The sequence below is a fragment of the Manacus candei genome, unplaced genomic scaffold, assembly GCF_025592945.1.
Source record: "Manacus candei isolate 608988 ecotype Guabito, Panama unplaced genomic scaffold, ASM2559294v1 h1tg000005l, whole genome shotgun sequence".
NCBI lineage: Eukaryota > Metazoa > Chordata > Aves > Passeriformes > Pipridae > Manacus > Manacus candei.
Window position 1 is genome coordinate 9,899,947 of NW_026138053.1, and position 20,486 is coordinate 9,920,432.

A 20,486-nucleotide genomic window follows, 5' to 3' on the forward strand; every position below is an offset into this window, starting at 1 on the left:
AGTGCTTAGAGAGTGTCCAGAGGAGGGCAGTGGAGATGGGGAAGGGCCTTGAGTGGAATAACAACAAAGATGGGGAAGGGCCCTGAGGGGAAGCCGTGTGAGGAGCAGCTGAGAGCACTTGGTCTGTTCAGCTGGAGGAGACTGAGGGGAGACCTCACTGCAGTTACAACTTCCTTGGGAGGGGAAGAGGAGGGGCAGGCACTGATCTCTGCTCTGTGGGGACCAGGGACAGGACCCCAGGGAATCGCCTGAAGTTGTGTCAGGGCAGGTTTAGGTTGGATCTCAGAAAAAGGTTCTTCCCCCAGAGGGTGGTTGGGCACTGAACAGGCTCCCCAGGGCAGTGGTCACAGCACCAAGGCTGCCAGAGCTCAAGGAGTGTTTGGATGATCCTCTGGGCACATGGTGTGACTCTTGGGGATGTGCAGGCTGAGTACTGGACTTGGTGATCCTTGTGGGTCCTTTCCAACTCAGCAGATATGGTATTCTGTGAGATGTGTGGAGGCTGTTGTTGTAAGGAGAGGGCTCTGTCAGACCATAAATCTGTTTTTCCAACTCTGGCTCTGGTGAGTCAGGGATGGATGCTGGGGGGAGATAGCCCTGGGGGGAAGTGTTGCTGAGTCCTTGTTACCTGTCCTTTGCTCCCTTTTGTGGATCCTTTTGTGGAGGGAAGCTGTTGGAGTGCTTTAGAAGACAAATCCCTCTGCTCTTTTCCTTTGAATCCTCCAGCTCTGTGTGCTGGCACTGCTGAAATGGCAGTGAGTTTTGTCTGGCATGGATCTGAGCACTGGGAATGCTTTGGCTGGGATATGTGTGTGTTGGAAATGAAAACAACTGGAGGTGCCTGTGCTGCAGCCAGAACTGCAGGAAGACAGCTACAGCAGTGTTAGAGCTTTGTGTTAGAGTTTCCTTTGAGTTTGTTTTGTTTCCTCCCTTTTTTTCCCCTCTGCTTTCAAGGGAATCAGGTTTGTTGTGGCACATGGAAGAGCAGATGAGCAGTTGGCTCCTTGAGACTGCGGTGTCCTCAGACCTCTGTACTCAGGGGCTGTGCCTGAGAATTATAGTGAGCTTTGTCCTGATGCCTTTTTTTAATTTGAAGAGGTAGAGGTGCAAAATAGATGGTGTTTACCCTGGACACAGGCAGAGTTTGTACCCTTGGTGGCACAGTTGTGTTGTCCTGGAAGCCAAGCCAAGCTGCCATGTTTGAGCATTCAGACTCCTGAGTTCATTGTGGGGTGGGAAGGTTTTGTGCAACCAGCATTTGCTGTGTAAGATGCTTTCAGTACCTGCTGCCAGGGCTTTGAACCTCATAGGAAAAGCAGGTGGTGCAGGTTTCCTGCTTTCCAGGACCCTGGCAGGGGCAGGGAAGAAGATTAGGTGTCTAATGTTCATGCCATGTCTGCTCCTCATCGCTGATGGTAGCCAGGGTCTGGCAGCCCTGTTTTGCAGGAGGTCTGAATTGCTTGTTGCTCTCCTGAAATTGCACTGCATGGAGAGGTGAATGGAATACAGAAAAAGAGTTAAACCTCTGTCCAGGGAGGCTGTGGACTCCCCATCCCTGGAAGTGTTCAAGGCCAGGCTGGATGGATCTCTGAGTGACCTGGTCTGGTGGGGGGTGTCGCTGCCCATGGCAGGGGCTGGAATGGAATGGGCTTTAAGGTCCCTCCCAGCCCAAACCATTCCATGATTCTACAAAACCCCTTGATTTCTCAAAGTGAACAGTGTGTTAGAAATCTGACATCACCAAGCCTGAAACTGTTGCACAGCTTTTTGTGGTGGCTTCAGCAATGATGTTTATGAACAGGGGCCCTTCATCCGTCTTCAACCTCAAATAAGTGATTTCCAAGAGGTTTTTCCCCTTCCAAACAGGAGAGAACATAAACCAGCACACAAAAAGTGGCACTCCAGCTCTACCTGTTCTTTGGGGAAAAAAGGAAAATACAACTCTGTGTTCTTTCTATATAATCTTGAATGCTGCTTTTTTCTTAGCACTAAACCACAGCAATAAAAAGAAAGGGCCTGGGAACACTCCAAGGGAGGTTATTCCCATGTGCTGCTTTCTCCTGCTGCTTCAGCTGCTCAGCTGAGTTTTATTCCCCTTCTCATTCCTGCTTTGTTCGAGGTGGCTGCAGTGTCACCTCTGCAGAAGGCTGTGATTTAGTGGCTGGAGTGTGTGTGGCAGTGTAATAATAAATAATGTTTGGGAGTTGTCACTGAATTTTAGAATCACATTACAAATGCAAATTTCTTCTGTGAGAGCCACCTTGAGCTGTTCTTGGAGACCTTCTGTGCTGTACCTCTGAAAAGGGCTCAATTAAAGACATTTTAGAGAAAAACCTGTTAGCTTTGGTCCCAGATTACTGGGCTGGTCTCAAGGCTGGCTTAGATTGCAGAGCCTTAGGAATGCTGGTTGCTCTCAACATGATTTTGCTAAATATTGAAGTGGCCTTTCACAGTTACAGAGCTGCACTTGCAGAACATCTACTGCCTGTGTTTTATGGAAAACCAGACAGACAAGAGGAAACAGCCTCAACTTGCACCAGTGGAAGTTAAGATTAAATATTATGGAAAGTTTTTTCATGGAAAGGGTTGTAAAGCACTGGAACAGGATGCCCAGGGAAGCTGTGGAGTCACCATTGCTGGACGTGTTCAAAACATGTGGATGTGGCACTTGAGGATATGGTTTAGTGATGAACATGGTGGTGCTGGGTTGAGGGTTGGACTTAATGATCTTAAAGGTCTTTTCCAACCTTAACAATTCCATGATTCTGTGAAAATGGGCAGCAAGTTATAAATCAGCTGTGATGGTGATGGTTAGTTTGTCATCAAAGCCAGTTTGTTATTCAGAAATATGTTTTTTCTTTCAGATTGCCTGTCTGAAGAAATTGGATTTAACAACACGAGCTTTTTAGAACGGGGTGCACTTCAATCTTGATAATGAAGAAAAGCAGAAGTGTCATGACAGTAACTGCAGATGAGGTGAGTTTCTTCTGAAGATGTTTTATTTTCCCCAGTACTTCATGAAAATGATAAAAAAGCTGGTTTTGTCTTATTTCAGAAATATGAGCTGATTCTGCTTTGAGTACACTTTGATAATCCTGGAAGATTATTATTTAATAAGCAGAAAATAAGCATATATTTAAAAATGAGCAAACCAACCCCCATGACAGGTTTAGAGGAGCCTTACATACCATATACTCTGCCTTTGGTCAGTGTAGTGTGGGCAGCCAGCTGGGAATGTTGGTGTGACTTATGGAATATCTGTTCTGGATCCCACCTTTGCTCATATGCTGCACTTACATGCTTATGAGTGTTCCACTGTCTCTCCCCACTGCAGTTGCTGAACACTTAATGTGATGATAAATGTGTTATTCCAACTCTACGCTTTCTAATCGTCATGGTAATCCCCTATTAATTAAACTCCAGTTCCCATTCTCTGGAGAAATGTATCACTTTGTAATGATGGCCTGATAAACAGTCTTAATTGGCCTGTTTGTCACAGCTGAGGCTCTCAAAAAAACAGGAAATCACGTGGAATGTAAAGGAAAACACAGTGGAGGAGCTGAACCTAAGAGTTAGAGTAACCTGTAGCACTCCTCCAGTAAATAAGTGTTTATTTTGCACTCTTAGAGCACGTGTTGCACTGCTCATAGTCAGTTTGCCTGAGCATGAGGCTGAGTTTGCTCAGTCCTCACTGACTTTAATGAAAACAGGCATCTGAAATCTAATGGGAAGCTGAAAAACTCTTCTGGACACTTCTTGAATAATAACAAATAATTAAATAGTCCTATGAAGACTATTAATAAGGGCATGTTGAGTCAGATCCTCATACAGAAGGCAAGGCTTTCCTTTCTGGAATTCCTAGGAGTGTTTTTGACCTGATTTTGTGCAGTGGAAGAACCTGTGAGGCAACAGAGGCCTTTGCAGTTCATAGAACCACAGAATCATTTAGGTTGGAAAAGACTGCCAAGATCAAGTCCAACAAGCTGTTCCTGGAAAATTAAACCTCACTCATTTTCTCTGTAGTCCCCCAGTGCTGGCTGGAAGAGCACAGTTTGTGGGGAAAATGAACCAAGGGATTTGGGGAGACAGTAAAGTGGGTTTGGAAAGGTCTGTGGAGGGGGTGGAAAGAGCAGGGTGGAGATCAAAATTCAGAGGGAGGTAGAAAAAGAAGATAAATGTGGCCATAAATATATAAATATATGTATATATATATACACACATATACACCCATCAAAATAACCCTCCAGCTTCTATTGATAGCTCATCACATGGAATACAGAAATAGCCTCGTTTATATTGGACAGCTATATTTGAGTAGCTAAATTCTCTGGGTGAGACCAAAACTGACAACCAGCCCTCCTGCAGCTCTGTTCTGCTGCAACTTCTGGCTGTGTTTGACAGCTAGCTCTGTGATCATGGGGATGCTTTTAAATAAAAACCTGTAGAAACTAGAAGAGGAAAAACTGCTTCAGTTGATCAAAACCTTTTTTGGAGACTATTTCTACCAGCAATGTCAGACATGGGGCAGAGTGCTTTTCTCTGAAGGGGAAGTGTTTAATTACATTAGAGTGAAATGTTGAATTTAGTTGAGACAAGTTCTGAATGAATTTTCAAGTGCACTCACAACTTGATAAAATAACACAGGGCTCTCAGACTCTGCCAAGCCTTCAGAAGAACAATTGGAGAAAAATTGCATGTTTTATCTTCATGGAGGAAAACATTTATTTGCAGAACTTCAACGACTTCTTGTCTCTACAGAACTCTCTGGATTACCTGGAGTGTGGGCTGAGTAAGTCCTACAGCACTTCCACCCACGCTCTGGGCATTGACCTGTGGAGAGGGAGAAGATGCTGCTCTGGTAATTTGCAGTTACCACCATTGTCCCAGAGACAGACAGAGAAGGCTAGGACACCTGACAGAGACATTGTCTGTAGACCGACAACTCTGCCTCTGCTGACACCTCCAAGTATTGCAATCACCACTTACCAAGACTGGTAAGTTATTTTCTCTTGTTGTAAATCTCATGTAATTGTGGTTTTATTACCTTTTTTAATTTTTTTTTTTCCCCTTGGAGTTGGCTTCTTTCCTTATTTTTTAAGATAGATAATTATCTATGTTAATCAGTACTGTTGAACTCTATCAGTTGGTTTGTCATCCATGTAACTTTACAAAGTTATTGCCTTTTCTTTGAAATTCTACTTCTGTTAAAATCCCTCGTGAAACTTTTGTATCATAAATTCTGATGTTGGCCAGAGGATTGTGTTACTAGTTTTCCACCCACACAAGAGTTCAGGATGGTGAAAGACAACAGATTGAGGAAAAAGGCTTTAACTCTGGCTATTTCCTGTCCATGTGTTCGAAAAAAGACTTGAAAAAAGCCCATTTGAATCTAATGTTAAACTCAAGATAAGTCCCAAAGAAACCATCAGAGAGCTGATTACAAGGGACTTGCTAAGAGGCGAGTTCTTAAATAGGAACTGGTGTTAAGTGCCAAAAAAAGGGAAATTAATCTGGAGTCAGGAGAGGAGGCAAAGCCCTGAGTGTCCATGTTTTGGAATTGCAAGGATGGATTTAATGGCAAAATAAGGTTGGCTGTTCTGCTTGTCATACAAATCTTGAAATGACATTAATGCAGCCTTACAACCTGAAGTTTCAGCTCAGGTTTCAAGTGAACTTTAGATTCTCGTTTATAAATTTTCCACTCTCAATTTTGTTTTCTGATTGCAAGACATGTTCACATCATTATTTCCAACTTGGAATCTGGTTTTAGCTTCTGTTAAGCTCAGCACTTTTCAGTTTGTGTTTGAACAATTACAGAGGACATCCCAAATCCATTTTTTAGAGTCCTTTAAAAAGAATGTTCCTGTTGAAAATAGGATTTATAAACTCTGCGCTTGAAAGAATAGCTGAGATACAGAAATCAGGGAGGAATTAGCAGGAGCTTTTGTTCAGGTTTTGTGCTTAATTGCTGTGATAAATTTAACAAAATGAGTTATCTAATTTTAGATGGATTGTGAAATTTGACGATAAAAGGGTTGGTTTACCTTTGGGAGCATTGTCCAAGTGTTCCCTTGTGTGTGTGTGCAGCAATTTGCAATCCTGACAGCGAGGCCATTGAGAGCCTCTTTACAAGGTGGGATTGGAAGAATAAGATCTTTGAATACACATTAGTCCCTGATTTAGGAGAAATGCAAGCGAATTGCAATGGATTTATCATTAATTTCCTTGGAACACAAGGGGGCATTGCTGCTCCTCTTTTTCAGTACAGCAGAATCGATGGATGAGGGTCTTTTCTTGAGCTGCGTGTGCTCCGGTCCCAGAGAAACCCCTGATAACACATTCTCAGCTTATTGCTATTTCTTCACTGTAAAAATCCCAGTTTACTGAAGGGACTGGGAGTTGCTGGTCAGTGTGACTGGTGATGCAGAGCTGTTCCAACAGGACCTTACCTGGAATATTGGGGCAGTTTGCGGCACCACAATGTAAGGAAGATATGAAACCATTAGAGAGTGTCCAAAGGAGGGCAATGGAGATGGGGAAGGGCCCTGAGGGGAAGCCGTGTGAGGAGCAGTTGAGGGCACTTGGTCTGTTCAGCTGGAGGAGACTGAGGGGAGACCTCATTGCAGTTACAACTTCCTTGGGAGGGGAAGAGGAGGGGCAGGCACTGATCTCTGCTCTGTGGGGACCAGGGACAGGACCCCAGGGAATGTCCTGAAGTTGTGTCAGGGCAGGTTTAGGTTGGATCTTAGAAAAAGGTTCTTCCCCCAGAGGGTGGTTGGGCACTGAACAGGCTCCCCAGGGCAGTGGTCACAGCACCAAGGCTGCCAGAGCTCCAGGAGTGTTTGGATGATCCTCTGGGGCACGTGGTGTGACTCTTGGGGATGGTCCTGTGCAGGGCTGAGGGTTGGACTGGATGATCCTTGTGGGTCCCTTCCAGCTCACATATTCTGGGATTCTGTGGTTCTGTTTTTGCATCGCCCTCACCATTCTGACCAGTGAGATTGGCTGCTCTTACAGCTGGGCAGGAGACTGGTCTGAACTTTTCCATTTTCTGTTTAAGTTCTAGTCATTGAGGGCTTTTCCCTAGTTTAGCACTGATCCCTACCCATGCCAGGCAGTTCCTTCCCTATGCAATTCCCAGTTATTTGGGGCCTGACCATACTCTCAGGGAGCACAGTCATAGAACCACAGAATTGTCAAAGTTGGAAAAGACCTTTAGTATCATCAAGTCCAACCTTTAACCAGCATCACCACTAACCCATATCCCCAAGTGCCACATCCACATGTTTTTTTGACCCCTTCAGGGATGGTGACTCCACCACTGCCCTGAGCAGCTGTGCCAAGGCTGGACAACAGTTCTCATCAAGGAATTTTCCCTAATAACCAACTTAAACCTCCCCTGGCACAGTTTGAGGCCGTTGCCTCTCATCCTGCCCCTTTTTCCCTGGGAGCAGAGCCTGACCCCCTCCTGGCTCCACCCTCCTGTCAGGGAGTTGCAGAGAGTGAGAAGGTCCCCCCCCTCATGACTGAGATGTTTTTGGAGCAGGATCTGGTCCCCAAACTCTTTGGGTTTCTACATCATGGCTCAGTTCTGCATGAAATACACCCCAGACACAGGTTAAATTTGTATAATCCCGGTATTTGTGGTTGCCTTGGAACAGCTTTGGAATGAGATGAGCATTAAGAGACTGAGTGAGTGGGCAATAAAGGAAAATTTCAGTGTAGATAAATATAAAGTGATATCACTGAGCAGGAAAGAATTGGCGCTGAAAACCAATGTTGCCCTGCAGGAACAAGATCCTGGATGTGGGATAGAAGTCCAATAGATGTGCAGTTTGACAATCTGAATGGAGAAGACTTATAAGCTTCTTTTGCCCAAATTTTGTTCATATTTTCATAAAACTTGTTAAAATGTTTTCCACCATCCTGCTCCATATTTTATAACTAAAGCTTTGTGATAAGAAATCTGGGCAAGAGTGAAGAGAGAGGGTGTGAAGAATATATTTGTAGCTATACTTAGAGCATCCAAAATAGTTCTCTTCCCTATTTTTTTGATACTTTCCAGCTCCTGGGATGGGTTTGAGAGCTGGAGGCTCATTTCCACTCTTTCCACACATTTTATTCAGGTGTGTGGAGATATTTTGACAGTTTTGCAGCAAGTTTCTCTGTTGAAACAAAAATAAGTTCTGTGATGTGTCCCAAAGCATAAGGAAAAAAAGGCTTTAAGAGTTACATGAAGAGTTGATATGGTTAATATTAAATATTGGAGTTTTTCAGAGCTTAGAGGTTCTGTTAAATATTTAGACTGTGGTATTAAATGCTTTATTAAATACATATTTGTGTGACTGTGAATTTGCCATTTGTCCATGAGCAGATCTATGGCTTGTCTCTTCTGAAAGAATTTTATTGGGCAGGTCAGAATTTAAGAGGAAAATACTAAAGGATTGATCCTATTCTCCACATCCACCTCAAAACCTTCCTGGAGTGCGTTTTTCAGGTGTACAAGTGGATTATGACGAGGGTTGATGTATTGAGTGGCAGATCTACTCTTGTATCTGCTCCTGTAGTACTGCTCCTTGTTCTCCAGATGGTGATCGTGGGCAGCAAATTAAATGCAACGTCAGAAACTAAATAAAACAAAAATTCAGTGTAATTTTGGGCAACTGAAACCTCCAGCAAAAATGCTGAGTTCAGCCAGAGCCGGCTCATAGTCCCTGGGAAACTGGTAATTAATTGAGGGATAGATAAGATGGGAATTAATTGAGGGATAGATAAGGTGGGAATTAATTAAGGGGTAGATAAGGAAAGTTAGAATGATAAATTGGTGGAGATTTGCATGGAGAATTAAAAGGATGACAAAATTATTATTGCTAGTAAACCAAGCAGAAGGTAATTTGCCCAAATATTCCTTTACATATTTGAAACCTGTAAATCCCATGGGATAAAAGGAAATATTTGGGATAATAGGAAGCTTTAACAGGAATGGTGGGATGAATCCCAGGAGTTCAGAAGGAGATGATGCTTTGGAGAAGTATGGGGCTTTTTTTTTAATTTTGTTTTGTGTTTTAGATGTTGTTTCAGACCCTGGGATAGCACCCTGTGAAATAGGTTAAAGTCTTATTTCTTAGATAATTGCAAATTCAACTAGAGAAGAACTGAAGGAATATCCTGCAAACTTGGAATAGAAAAAAAAAATAATAGATGAGCTGGCTTCCCATATGATGTGAAAAATAAAAACTAGAGGAAAAAATACTTAAACCCACATTTTTAGGTTTTATACCGATATTTGAAATTATTTAAAACACAGAATGGTTGAAGTTGGAAGGGACTTCTGGACATCACCTGCTTCAAAATGTTAATTATTTCCATAAATCCCATCAGTTTTCATGGTAATGAAGCAGGATCAATTATTCTGATTGAACACACTTCATGGATTTCAAAAGCCTGCATCACATTTCTGTGGGGCATTTCCTTACCTTGGAAAAGGAGGTCAGCTCCACTCGTCAGAACATCTCATTTATTCTGTGGGGGAAAAAGGTTTTAATTATGCTGTGCATAATTAAAATAATATACATTGTGATGGAAAATGTATATGAAACCTTTGTTTTGAAAAAGGCTTACTGTGATTTGTCCTAACGATATAAAAGGTGTCTTTGAAGAGATCTGGAAACAACCCTAAAGGATTTTGCTTGCTCAGTGACTTTTTTATGGTTTTAGTAGGTAAAAACATTACCTGGTCCATTTAGGGATGGTGAAAATATTACCTGGTCCATTTAAGTATGGCTTACTCCTGGTGCTGGACACTGGATTTGGTGGGAGCTTGCAGTGCTGGGGATCCCTCAAGACAATCCCTGAAAGCTGAAAATGTTCTGTTTGGAGGTTGTTCCTACGTTGTCTGCAGGTGGATCAAAGAAGTTAAATAAAGAGTCTTAAATCTGTTTGAGCCCACCAAGGTGGGAAAGGAAAATTCCTTGACTTTATTGTCAGTCATTTTAATACCTCCCAAAGATGTGGCAGAGGAAATGCCAATTTGGAGAAATATCTTCTCTAAAATATTGCTATTTTTTCCCTTAGTAAGGTGTAACCCACTAGAGAATATCCCATCCTTGCTGACTTTTTGGATTAGTGATTCTTCCTGATGAGGATCAGTCAAAGAAATCCAACTAAACCATGGTGGTGTTGGCACCCACGGGGAGCTGCTCCCCTGGCTCTGGTTTGGGGGGTCACTACTGGACCCCCAACCCCATCTAATATTATGCAACAAATCCTGGAGATCTGTTTATTAAAATAAATCCCAGGAATCCTTTTTATTGGGGAAAAAATAGTGGGCAACCCAAATATCCAGAGGTCAATGCTCACCCATTGTGTGGGTGGTCAGTACAAATGCCAACCTGTCCAAAAAGGAGCTGCTGCAGAGATAATTTGTGCATCTCTGACTTAGCCCTGGAGTTATTTTCTGAGCTAAAAATACCCAGATAAGTGTTTTGTCTGCCCATATTTAGACATTGTCTGTTGCCATCAGTTTTTGAAGCTCTCGGATCTTCTTCTCTGTCGACACATTTTTTTATTTTCCTGTTTTCTTGAAAGCCTAAATAGAATAGCTATTATTTGTACGGGATGTAGTTAGTATAGAGGAATTTTATTAATGTTGGATTTGTCACAGGTTTTGAATTAAAATTATAATTATTCGATAAATGTCTTTTTGTACACAATTTATATTTTATTGCTGTAATATTATCCTTGAATTCATTTCCACTTATTTTAGTCAAAATTATAACATCCCCTTTTGGTGTGAATTGCAAGGTGAGCCCAGTAATTTTATTGAGGATGATTCTGAAGTTTGGTGCTGCAAGGTTTGCCTGGAGATGCAAGTCTTCAAAACAGAGGTAGCTGTAGGCACACAAAAAAGCTTTTCATGATTAAATTATAATTATATACCTCAATCCAGAATGCGACAAGACAGCTTGAAATGTATGTGGAATGGAAAAAAATGAATCACTCTTAATCAGCAAAAGACAAAGAAGCTTCTGAAATATTATGTTCAAACTTCATCCTCCCAAGAATATAAAATAAATGAAGATTATGGAAATACCGTTGATAGGAAAGCTGAATCAGACAATAATTTGACATGATTTTCTTTTAAGCTTCTGACTAATGATAACTTCATTTGAAAGGCAAGATCTGACACAGTTTGTTGTGTTACCTGGAGAACTCCAGGTGGTTCTCAGCTGATCCGTGACATTCCATCCCTATAAGTGTCCAAGGCCAGGTTGGACGGGGCTTGGAGCAGCCTGGGATAGTGGAAGGTGTCCCTGCCCATGGCAGGGGGTGGAACTGGAAGAGCTTTAAGGTCCCTCCCAACCCAAACCATTCTATGATTAGATAAGTTTTTGTTCAGTATTTGGACTCATTCCTCCAGAATAACAAGTGACAGGACAAGAGGAAAAGGCTTCAGGTTGCACCAGGGGAGTTTTAAATTGGATATTAGGGAAATTTTTTTATGGAAGGGGTTGTTCAGCCCTGACATGGGCTGCCCAAGGCAGTGGTGGTGTCCTCATCCCTGGAGGTGTTAAAACCATGTAGATGTGGCACCTGAGGACAGGATTTAGTGGTGAACATAGTGGTGGTGCTGGTTGATGGTTAGACTTAATGATCTTAGAGGTCTTTTCTGACTCAACAGTTCTGTGATTCTGTGATTTCCCTGGAAAAAAATTCAACCAAATTCACTTATAAATCACATTTCTAAATACTTGTAACCAAACTACTGACTCAGTTTACCAGATTACTCATGATCTGTATCCACCAGGCACTGGGGGGGTCAGATGCCTTTAGACCTTCTGTCACATGTTTTCAGTGGCTATGTCAAGACTTCCTGGACTATTTTTAAACTTCCATTTTGTAGCAATTCCCTCCTGGGTCCTTTGAGCACAGACCCTGCTAACACTGAGAGTGTCACTGGGATGAATTAGGGGGACAAGAACATGGTGTTGACCAAGGCCAACAGCAGAGGACATGTTCTTGCCCTGACTGCTGCTCCATGGGCTCGTTACCCATTGTTGGACACTCTTTCCATGAAGAAAAACATGAGACTTGTTATAAACTTGGCCACAGCCACCTCCTCTCTGACCCTGTTTTTATTGGCACTGGCAGTGAGCTGCTTTCTAGGATTTTTGGCTGAGATTTTATTCCTTTAATTAAGCCGTAATGGACAAAGCTATGTGGGAATCCTGACAATTGAGCAACTGCATTTTCTGTTCTTTCCCAGCACCAAAACCTGAGGCACCTGGCAAAGCTGGAGGTTCCAACCCTGCTGTTGAACAGGAGATGGAGTGAGCTTTACCTGTCTTTGTCAGGAGTTCCTTAGGGAAAAATAACTATAAATAAATGAGCCTTGTAAACATGGTGCTGTTTAACCTGAGAGAGATGATAAGGTGTAGTTGGTCTGAAACACAAAGAAATCCAAATAACTGGCATATAAACTGTTTTGTGAGTCAACTGCTGCAGAACTAAGAGGCTGGAAGAGCAAAATACAAAACCTAAGCAGACTTGGATTAATGTGGACTTGGATTAATGTTCCTGCTCAGCCACCGCAGGTGAGACCAATATCAGAGAAATATGTGGGCTCATGAAAATAATTTAAATCCTTTTGCTGAAAGGAAGAGGGCAGTCCAAGGCTAAGCATTCCTTTTTGTCCCCTTTCCATTGCCTGTATGAGTGGGGGTGCTGCCAACCAACCCAAACTGTAGCTTTTCATGGGAGTGTGTGGCAGGATGCAAAAATGACCTGAAAAAGTGGGAGCCTGAATTGCTTCTACAGGATTATCGGGCAGCAGTGAGAACATTGCTCTGCCAGAGCAATATTGGTTTTTTTTTTCTTACTTGTCAGTGTTTTACAGAATCACAGAATCATTTAGGTTGGAAAAACCTCTCAAACCATCGAGTCCAACCATGCCCCAGCACTGCCAATCCCACTACCAACCCATGTCCCCAAGTGCCACATTCACATGGCTTTTAAATCCCACCAGGGATGGGGACTTCCACTGCCCTGGGCAGGCTGGACAACCCTTTTGGAGAAGAAATTTTCCCCAATATCCAACCTAAACCTCCGCTGGCACAACTTGAGGCCATTTTCCCTTGTTCTGTCATTTGTTACCTGGGAGAAGACACCAACACCCATTTTCATTTTGATTTTACATGAAAATTACAGATACATTTGTAATTTTATAACATTTTTATAATGTTTGCATTTTTTATTTAGCAAGGACTAAGTTACACTGGGTGATATTGGCCAGTAGCTGTGGTGCCCATAGTTGCCTCTGTCTATGGGCACAGAGTGACTCAGCATTGTGGAGAGCAAAGCCCTGATCAGGTGAGCAAAGCCCTTATTTCACAAAATCACAGAATGTTCTGAGTTGAAAGGGACCCACAAGGATCATCAAGTCCAACTCTTAAGTGAATGGCCCGTGAGATGATGAAGCCCACAACCTTGGTGTTATTAGCACCAGGCTATAACCAACTGAGCTTATCTCAGACCCTGACTTGGTGAGCAGAGCCCTGATCCTGATCTTTGCTCTGTGGGGACCAGGGACAGGACCCCAGGGAATGGCCTGAAGTTGTGTCAGGGCAGGTTTAGGTTGGATCTTAGAAAAAGGTTCTTTCCCCAGAGGGTGGTTGGGCACTGAACAGGCTCCCCAGGGCAGTGGTCACAGCACCAAGGCTGCCAGAGCTCCAGGAGTGTTTGGATGATCCTCTGGGGCACCTGGTGTGACTCTTGGGGATGGTCCTGTGCAGGGCTGAGGGTTGGACTGAATGATCCTCGTGAGTGCCTTCCAACTCAGCATATTCTGTGATTCTGTGATCTGGTGAGCAAAGCCCTAATCCTGGCTGTCAAATGCAGGTGACTCATGGGAGATGAGGTGTTTAGTCACAGGCAAATTCCTGGCAGAGGCAGGTGCACCTGCTGCTGATCACAGTCACAGAAGTGAGTAAAATGAATAAATAACACACTGACAAATCAAACGACAGCCTGGGGAAAGCTGAGCCAGCCTGTCCAGGCCAATATATTTTTAGAGATTCCTTCATACCGCATCTCTGTAGGAACATAAAACCTCTTCTCAGCAGGATGGGTGAAATTTTAACACTTTTTTCCATTGGCTTCTCTTTTCTCAGGAGTCACCCTGAAGGTCTCTGCCTGTGAGGAATAAATTGGCTTATTGAATTAATTTGTAAAATATTAATCTATAGCTGGGAAATGAGAAAATAATCATAAGTAATACAGATTGGTCTGACATATGTGATTACTCACTATGGATAATATAGAAGGCATTTAAATGTTCTCTGAGAATAAATCAAGCACAATTAAAGTTGCTAAGCAAATTCCCATCTTACATCATGCCTCTTTGGCTTATATAATTTTATAATAAGTGTAAAAAAATATACATTTGTAAATATATAAATGATAGACATATAAGTTTAAATATAAAATACAAAAAGTATAAGTGAAATATTTTATTTTCTCAGATGTATCTACTAAGAGGTAACAGTATAAATACCTGTAAGAAAAAGTAGCCCGGTAAGAATTTGTACTTTTTTGTTTAAATACTAAAAAGTGCAAGGAAGCCAGATCAATCTTGTCTTGTGTGCGGTGTGATTTACTATGGAAAAACTGTACTAAATCCAGTTTAGGACTAAACAGCACGTGAAAGGCACCAGGTTTACTGTTATTACTGACTCTTTCATGCGTGTTCTGAATGCAAATAATTTTCCTGTGAGAGAGAACACCTTGTAGAGCTCTGCTCAAACAGTGCAGTGACCTGGTTGACGTAGATGACAAAGTCAGTGTGAACAGATGAGCCATCCAACCACTCAAAACTCTCAAGGTGTCTTTCCTAAAGATGGAATTCAGTTTTTGTGACTAAACTTAAAAATATTCTGGAGTTTCTTGACCTTGTTAGAGGTAGGGAATGTTTTAAAGGGCTAAAAACTTACAGAATCATATAAAGAGGCTGCAAGTACTGGTTGTTAAACCAGAAATTAATATACAAGCTGCCTATTGAATGAGGAATAGTCTGTTTAAGGGCAACTGGATGCTATGGAATGGGAAGAGCTCAGAAGGTGGCCTTTTATTTAGAGCGAGTCCTGTCCAACCTCTACTGAGCTCATAGGGGTGGGTAATGTCATAGAATCACGAATTGGTTTGGGTTGGGAGGGACCTTAAAGCTCATCTCATTCCACCCCCTGCCATAGGCAGGGACACCTTCCACTATCCCAGGTTGCTCCAAGCCCCGTCCAACCTGGCCTTGGACACTTCCAGGGATGGGGCAGCCACAGCTTCCCCGGGCAACAACATCAGCATCTCTTCACAGCTTTAGATAATATTTCTTTACTGTTCCATTTAAGCCCTGGGTTTGTATTGTGTGTTTTGGAAGGTTGATCTCCATGCTGTGTTGTGGCTTTCCTTTACTGCCTTGTAGAAAGATGTGGCTGATCAAAAGCATCTCCAGTTACAATGGTGAATTCTTATTATTCAGGTTAAATTACTATTTTAATGCCTCACAGTTTGGGATGATAGTTTAAAATGCCAATCATAGTTCTGTATTTAAGTCAATGCTTTAAGCAAATTTGCTGCTACTCTGAGGGAACTAAAAGTGAAAATGGGACTAGGATGGGGTAGAATTAACTAACACTGACTTTGCCCCTCATGGAATTAGTAGCACTCACTGGTGGGATGAACATAATGTATCTCTTGGTTGTGATGGAAAGGAAATCAAGAAGGCCGGAAGTATGTTTTGTATTGTTTTCTCTTGTGTCTGTTCTTCAGCTCATGCTCCTTACCCTTCTTTTCCCTTTTCCTCCGCTTCTGTTGTGTCTAGAAAGCTACTCCATCACTGCAAAGATTTAAGTTTTCTGTCACAAACACATCCTTCTGTATAGGACTGCCTGTACAACTGTTTTTTATTTTCTTGGAATCTCCTCCATGTTTTAACAATGCTGCATCCAGCTCTCCTTTTCTTATCATTGTCACCTTCTCAGCTCTTTCTTACCAACCATTGCTCTGACTGAAAGCCTTGCCTGTCATTCCCTATCCTTACATTTTAATCCACCGTGACTTCTGTTTTCATATTAAAGCACCATTCCTTGGCATCTGTTTTCCTGGCTGCTTCCCTTTCTACAGCTTCCAGTTCACTGATGTATTTTTTTGTGTTGCTCTAGACATTTCTGTGTTGTTTGATTCGCTGCTCCCCCCTCACATCTTTGCCTGTCTCCCATTCCCTGGGTTGCTCTTATTTTTTCCCAGTGCTGGCTCATCTTGGCAATTACATCTTCTGCCTTAGGCATTGAACCAGAGATCACATCTATGTCAGTCCTGTGACATTTCCACTGCAAATTTATTCCCTCCTCTACTGCTGTCTTTGTAACCAAGTTCTTTTCCAGTACAAATGACTTTTCCCATGTTCTCGAACCTCTGTTCTACTTTCTCATTTCCTTTGCTTTGTCCAGTCACATTGGTTTAGTCCAAGAGAAAATTGTCAATTCATAGCTTTTTTCTCCCTTACTTGGTTTACTTTTCCCTTTTCCTCAAAATCCTGTTCTTCTGCCCTTTCACAAAACCAGACATTCCTCAACTCCTCTTTTCCTCTAAACTCATCACTTGCTTCAGTGACCCAGTTCCAGTTTCTGGTCTCCTGCATGGCCACACCTACTCTGACCAACCCTTTTATTTCCTAATGGGAATGTGCTTTAGGTGACCCATTGGAGAGGAACAGTGATTTCACTGCCTCTTCTTTAGGATCATGTTCATCTCTCTCTGAGCTAATGGAGCTACTTGGCTTCTAGAGTTTCTCTCCTGGACGTCCATTCATAGATCCTTTCCTGATACATCTTCTGTCTGGTACATTTGGCAGAAATCCATGTTAAGTAGGGACAGTGTTGTGAAATTCCATAATGTTGCTGGCTTAATAGTGGTTTTTTTCACATCAAATGTGTTTAAATTATAGTCTAAAAGAAAAATATTGGCTTTGAAGAGACTGAATCCTTCCCTTGTGCATCTTCAACTATAATTAAAGATGTCCATCTCTCCCAAGTGACTTTTACAATCCTGTGCCTGACTTAAGCCAAACAAACACTGACATGGATGAGGGACCATCAAAGTTCTTCCGGGACTAACAAGTACAAAGGAACAGACCCTATTTCTTCGGGGACACTTGTTAGATGACAGCAAATTGCTTGAAAAATTAAAAATATACAGAGGGGATCTATGTGCTATATTTTATAATGATTAGCAAGTATAATAATCCTTATTTTCATATTGTTTGAAAGTTTGATGAAGATCTTTATTTTTGCTTTTGAAGAGGAAATACTGAAAGCCAGGATTCCTGAAAAGGAGACTCTGTACTTGATTAAAAATATGTTTCCCTTGGGTTTCCTTCCTTGGAAAAAGAAATACAAGTAGCACCAGCAAACGGCAATCCCTTTAAATAATTTTCCTAATTAATTTACTGTCAGTTTAGTGTTATCTTTTTGGGATGCCTTGCTAATGTGGATGGATGGAACAATTGCCTAAATAACAGAGGGGAGCTTCCTAACTGCTCTTATCTAAATGTGCTTTGAGAGAGTGTGCTGTGAGGAACAATTGTCCAATTACTCTGCCACCAACTGAAAGTGCTGTGAAAAGTCCTCTAAGAGCTTTTCCTTTCCTATTAAAGCATGCAGGACACTCAGAGTTCCCTCTTCCCTGGCATTCTATTTTCTCCTGGCTATTACGACTTAAAAACAGGTAACTAATGGTGCTACTGTAAAGAAAAGGTATGGATTCTCGTTGCTTAGCAATTCTCCCAACACACTGAAGATCAACTTTTGATGAGGGGTTGCACTCTTGAGAATGTTGTTTACCACCTCCATCAGTTATTTTAATAAAATATATTAAAACCTTCTGCAGTTCTAGACACTTCAGGGAGGTAGGAAGTGTGTGTTAAACCTCACCCAAGTAAACTTTAACTTTTGAAAGTTTCCTTAATTGTCCTTGTTCTTCCAAGTGGTCTCATTTTCCTGTCAGTGCTGGCAGGCACTTCCTTTCAATCATCTTTTCCCCCTCCTCAACTTTTTCTTTGTATTGCTGATCCCTTCGTTGATGTGATGAAATTGTTACTCTTGAACTACTGATCTATTGCAGACAATAATCTGTATTTATAAACAAATTATTGCATTGCAGTGGGTTACTGGGGTGTTACAGAGTTCAGGAAAGAGCGAGATGCCTGTCGACCATTTCATTTGTGTATCAGGGCAACGTCAGTAACTCTGTCCTTGCACCCCTGGGATCAATCCAGGCTTGGAGATGGACAGATGAAGCAGCCCTGGAGAAGGACTTGGGGGTGCTGGTGGGTGAGAGGCTATTTACAAGGGCCTGGAGGGACAGGATAAAGGGGAATGGCTTCAAACTGCCAGAAGGCAGGGTTAGATGGGATATTGGGAAGGAATTGTTGGCTGTGAGGGTGGGGAGGCCCTGGCACAGGTTGCCCAGAGAAGCTGTGGGTGGCACTTTGTATTTCCATTCATTATGCCTTCCCAAGGGAATGGAGCTCTGCTTCCCCCCCCAGTCTCCTTTTCCCTTCTCATTAGCTTAGTCTTGCATTTCTTTGCCCATGTTACCACAGGACCTTCTCCAGGCTATGGGGCTGAGAGGTCATTGCTAATTTATGGATGTCCAAATGATGGGAAGTACTCCCTTAATGGACACTGTTCTGCACTGTCTCTGAATTCCGGGAAGGACAGCACCCACTCAGCATGAGCAGCATGCCCTTGTACAGCATCTTTTATTGCTTTCAAAAGGTGATTTCCTGCTGTTTTCCTTGCCCTTTGAATAACTTTAGGAAAAGGCATGGATATACTGGTTCTCTAATATCAGATATATTCTCAAAAAACCCTCTAATATCCCATTTGCTTCCTGGTGAGTTAGGAAGTTAATTTTTTCTTTCTCTGTGAAATTCCAGATTGAAAGCATTTGTGTGGATTTTGTTTCTCATTCAACAAAACTCTCAAGCTTCCCTTTGTCTCTCACTGCCTGTCAGTGCAGTCGAGTAGCAGCTCACAGTCTAACACGTCATAATTCCTAAAGCATTAAATATTCCTGTTGTGCTACTGCCTGAACCTCTCAGTAATAAATCACACTGCATTTCCAGTGTCCTCAGGTTAGGCTCAGGCTCTGTGTTTGTTTGTTTGTTTTGGTTTTTAATAAATGTGAATGGTGAATATTATAGGGCAGGTTAGGGAGAATGCCTGGAAACTCCCCTATAGGCTCTGCTATAGGGAAGCTCTCTCTTGCAAGCCTCTGAAGTTGAGGAGGGCATGCTGATGATTTTGTAAAGTGTTTTGGGATATTTGGATGAAAAACGACTGGACGGGACAGGGACTGGTGGGGATTTGTTGTGTAATTGATGCCTGTACTGTGCAATCAGATCTTTGGCCACAGGCCAGCTGGATTTGCTCTTCCCTGTCTCCTCCTCCTTTACAAAGATTTATTGTATTTACATTTAAAGTGACATACTTTTGACCAGTTAAAAAGATGCTCTGCCCCTCCCTGCAGTATTTATTATGTTCTTACCATCAGCATCAAATCTTGTCTTTTAACTTCCTTACCTTGATGTTGTTTTTTTTAGCCTTACAAGTGTAGAAGTTGCTTTCATGGTGTTTATATCCAGAAAAAAAATTAAGTGGATTGTTTTTTTTTTAATTTAAGTAGATATAATGCTTAAATTAATTTCAATCAACTTACATTGTAGGAAAGGGTCAAGTCTCCCATCTTTTGGGGTTTTGGCAGGGATTTTGCCCTTTGACTGTGTGCAGATCCTAGGACAGTGGAACATGCTGCTTCAGCAGCGTTCATGGATTCTTGCATGCTTTGTTCCTACAGAATACCATCCTTGCCTTTTTTTTCCCCTCCTAGACCTTTTTTCCTGTCCCCTCTTAGTGCTGCTCACACCTCTCCCAGAGCCAGCGCTGCCATCCCGGGGGTCTCTTCCGGGATGAGCCAGGTGATGCCCAGGAACAATGTCAGGGTATTAAAATGTCCTGAGAATCCCACACACTCCTCACGCAAGACAGGGCAGAACAGAGTCCAGTTGTCAAAATAATCCCGAGCCAATAAGCACGTCCTGGGTGGAGCTCCTGCGGCTTGGGGAAAACTAATTCTCAATGAAGACCTTTTATTAAACCCCCGGAACGAGGCCGGTTGCGCAGGCTGGGGAATTCCTTGATTTTATTCGTGCACGCGAAAAATCCGCCGGTTTTCAGTTCGGTAGGTGAAGGCAAAATGCTGGAGGGAAAGGATTGATGTGGAGCTGGTGGTGATGAATTTTTCATGAGCTGCTGTGCGGGGCTTGAATGGCTCCGGCGCGTCGGTGGCGACCACGGAGCTGACACACCAACACCACCCCGGCGCGTTTTCAGGGGGAGAGGTGGGCTCAGAAGGGCTTTTCTGACAGCCCTGGC

The 20,486-nt window shown here is 42.5% G+C and overlaps 1 protein-coding gene across 1 annotated transcript in view; it reads left to right on the top strand.

Moving 5' to 3' along the window:
• The first annotated feature begins 2,871 nt into the window (after positions 1-2,871).
• The window catches only part of PDE4B (phosphodiesterase 4B), a 172,135-nt gene continuing 154,520 nt past the window's right edge, over positions 2,872-20,486 (top strand). Inside the window, exons 1-2 of the mRNA XM_051798047.1 lie at positions 2,872-2,976; positions 4,759-4,994. Coding sequence (XP_051654007.1) covers positions 2,935-2,976; positions 4,759-4,994 — 278 coding nt within the window. The 5' untranslated portion in view covers positions 2,872-2,934. The remainder of the gene's footprint in view (positions 2,977-4,758; positions 4,995-20,486) is intronic.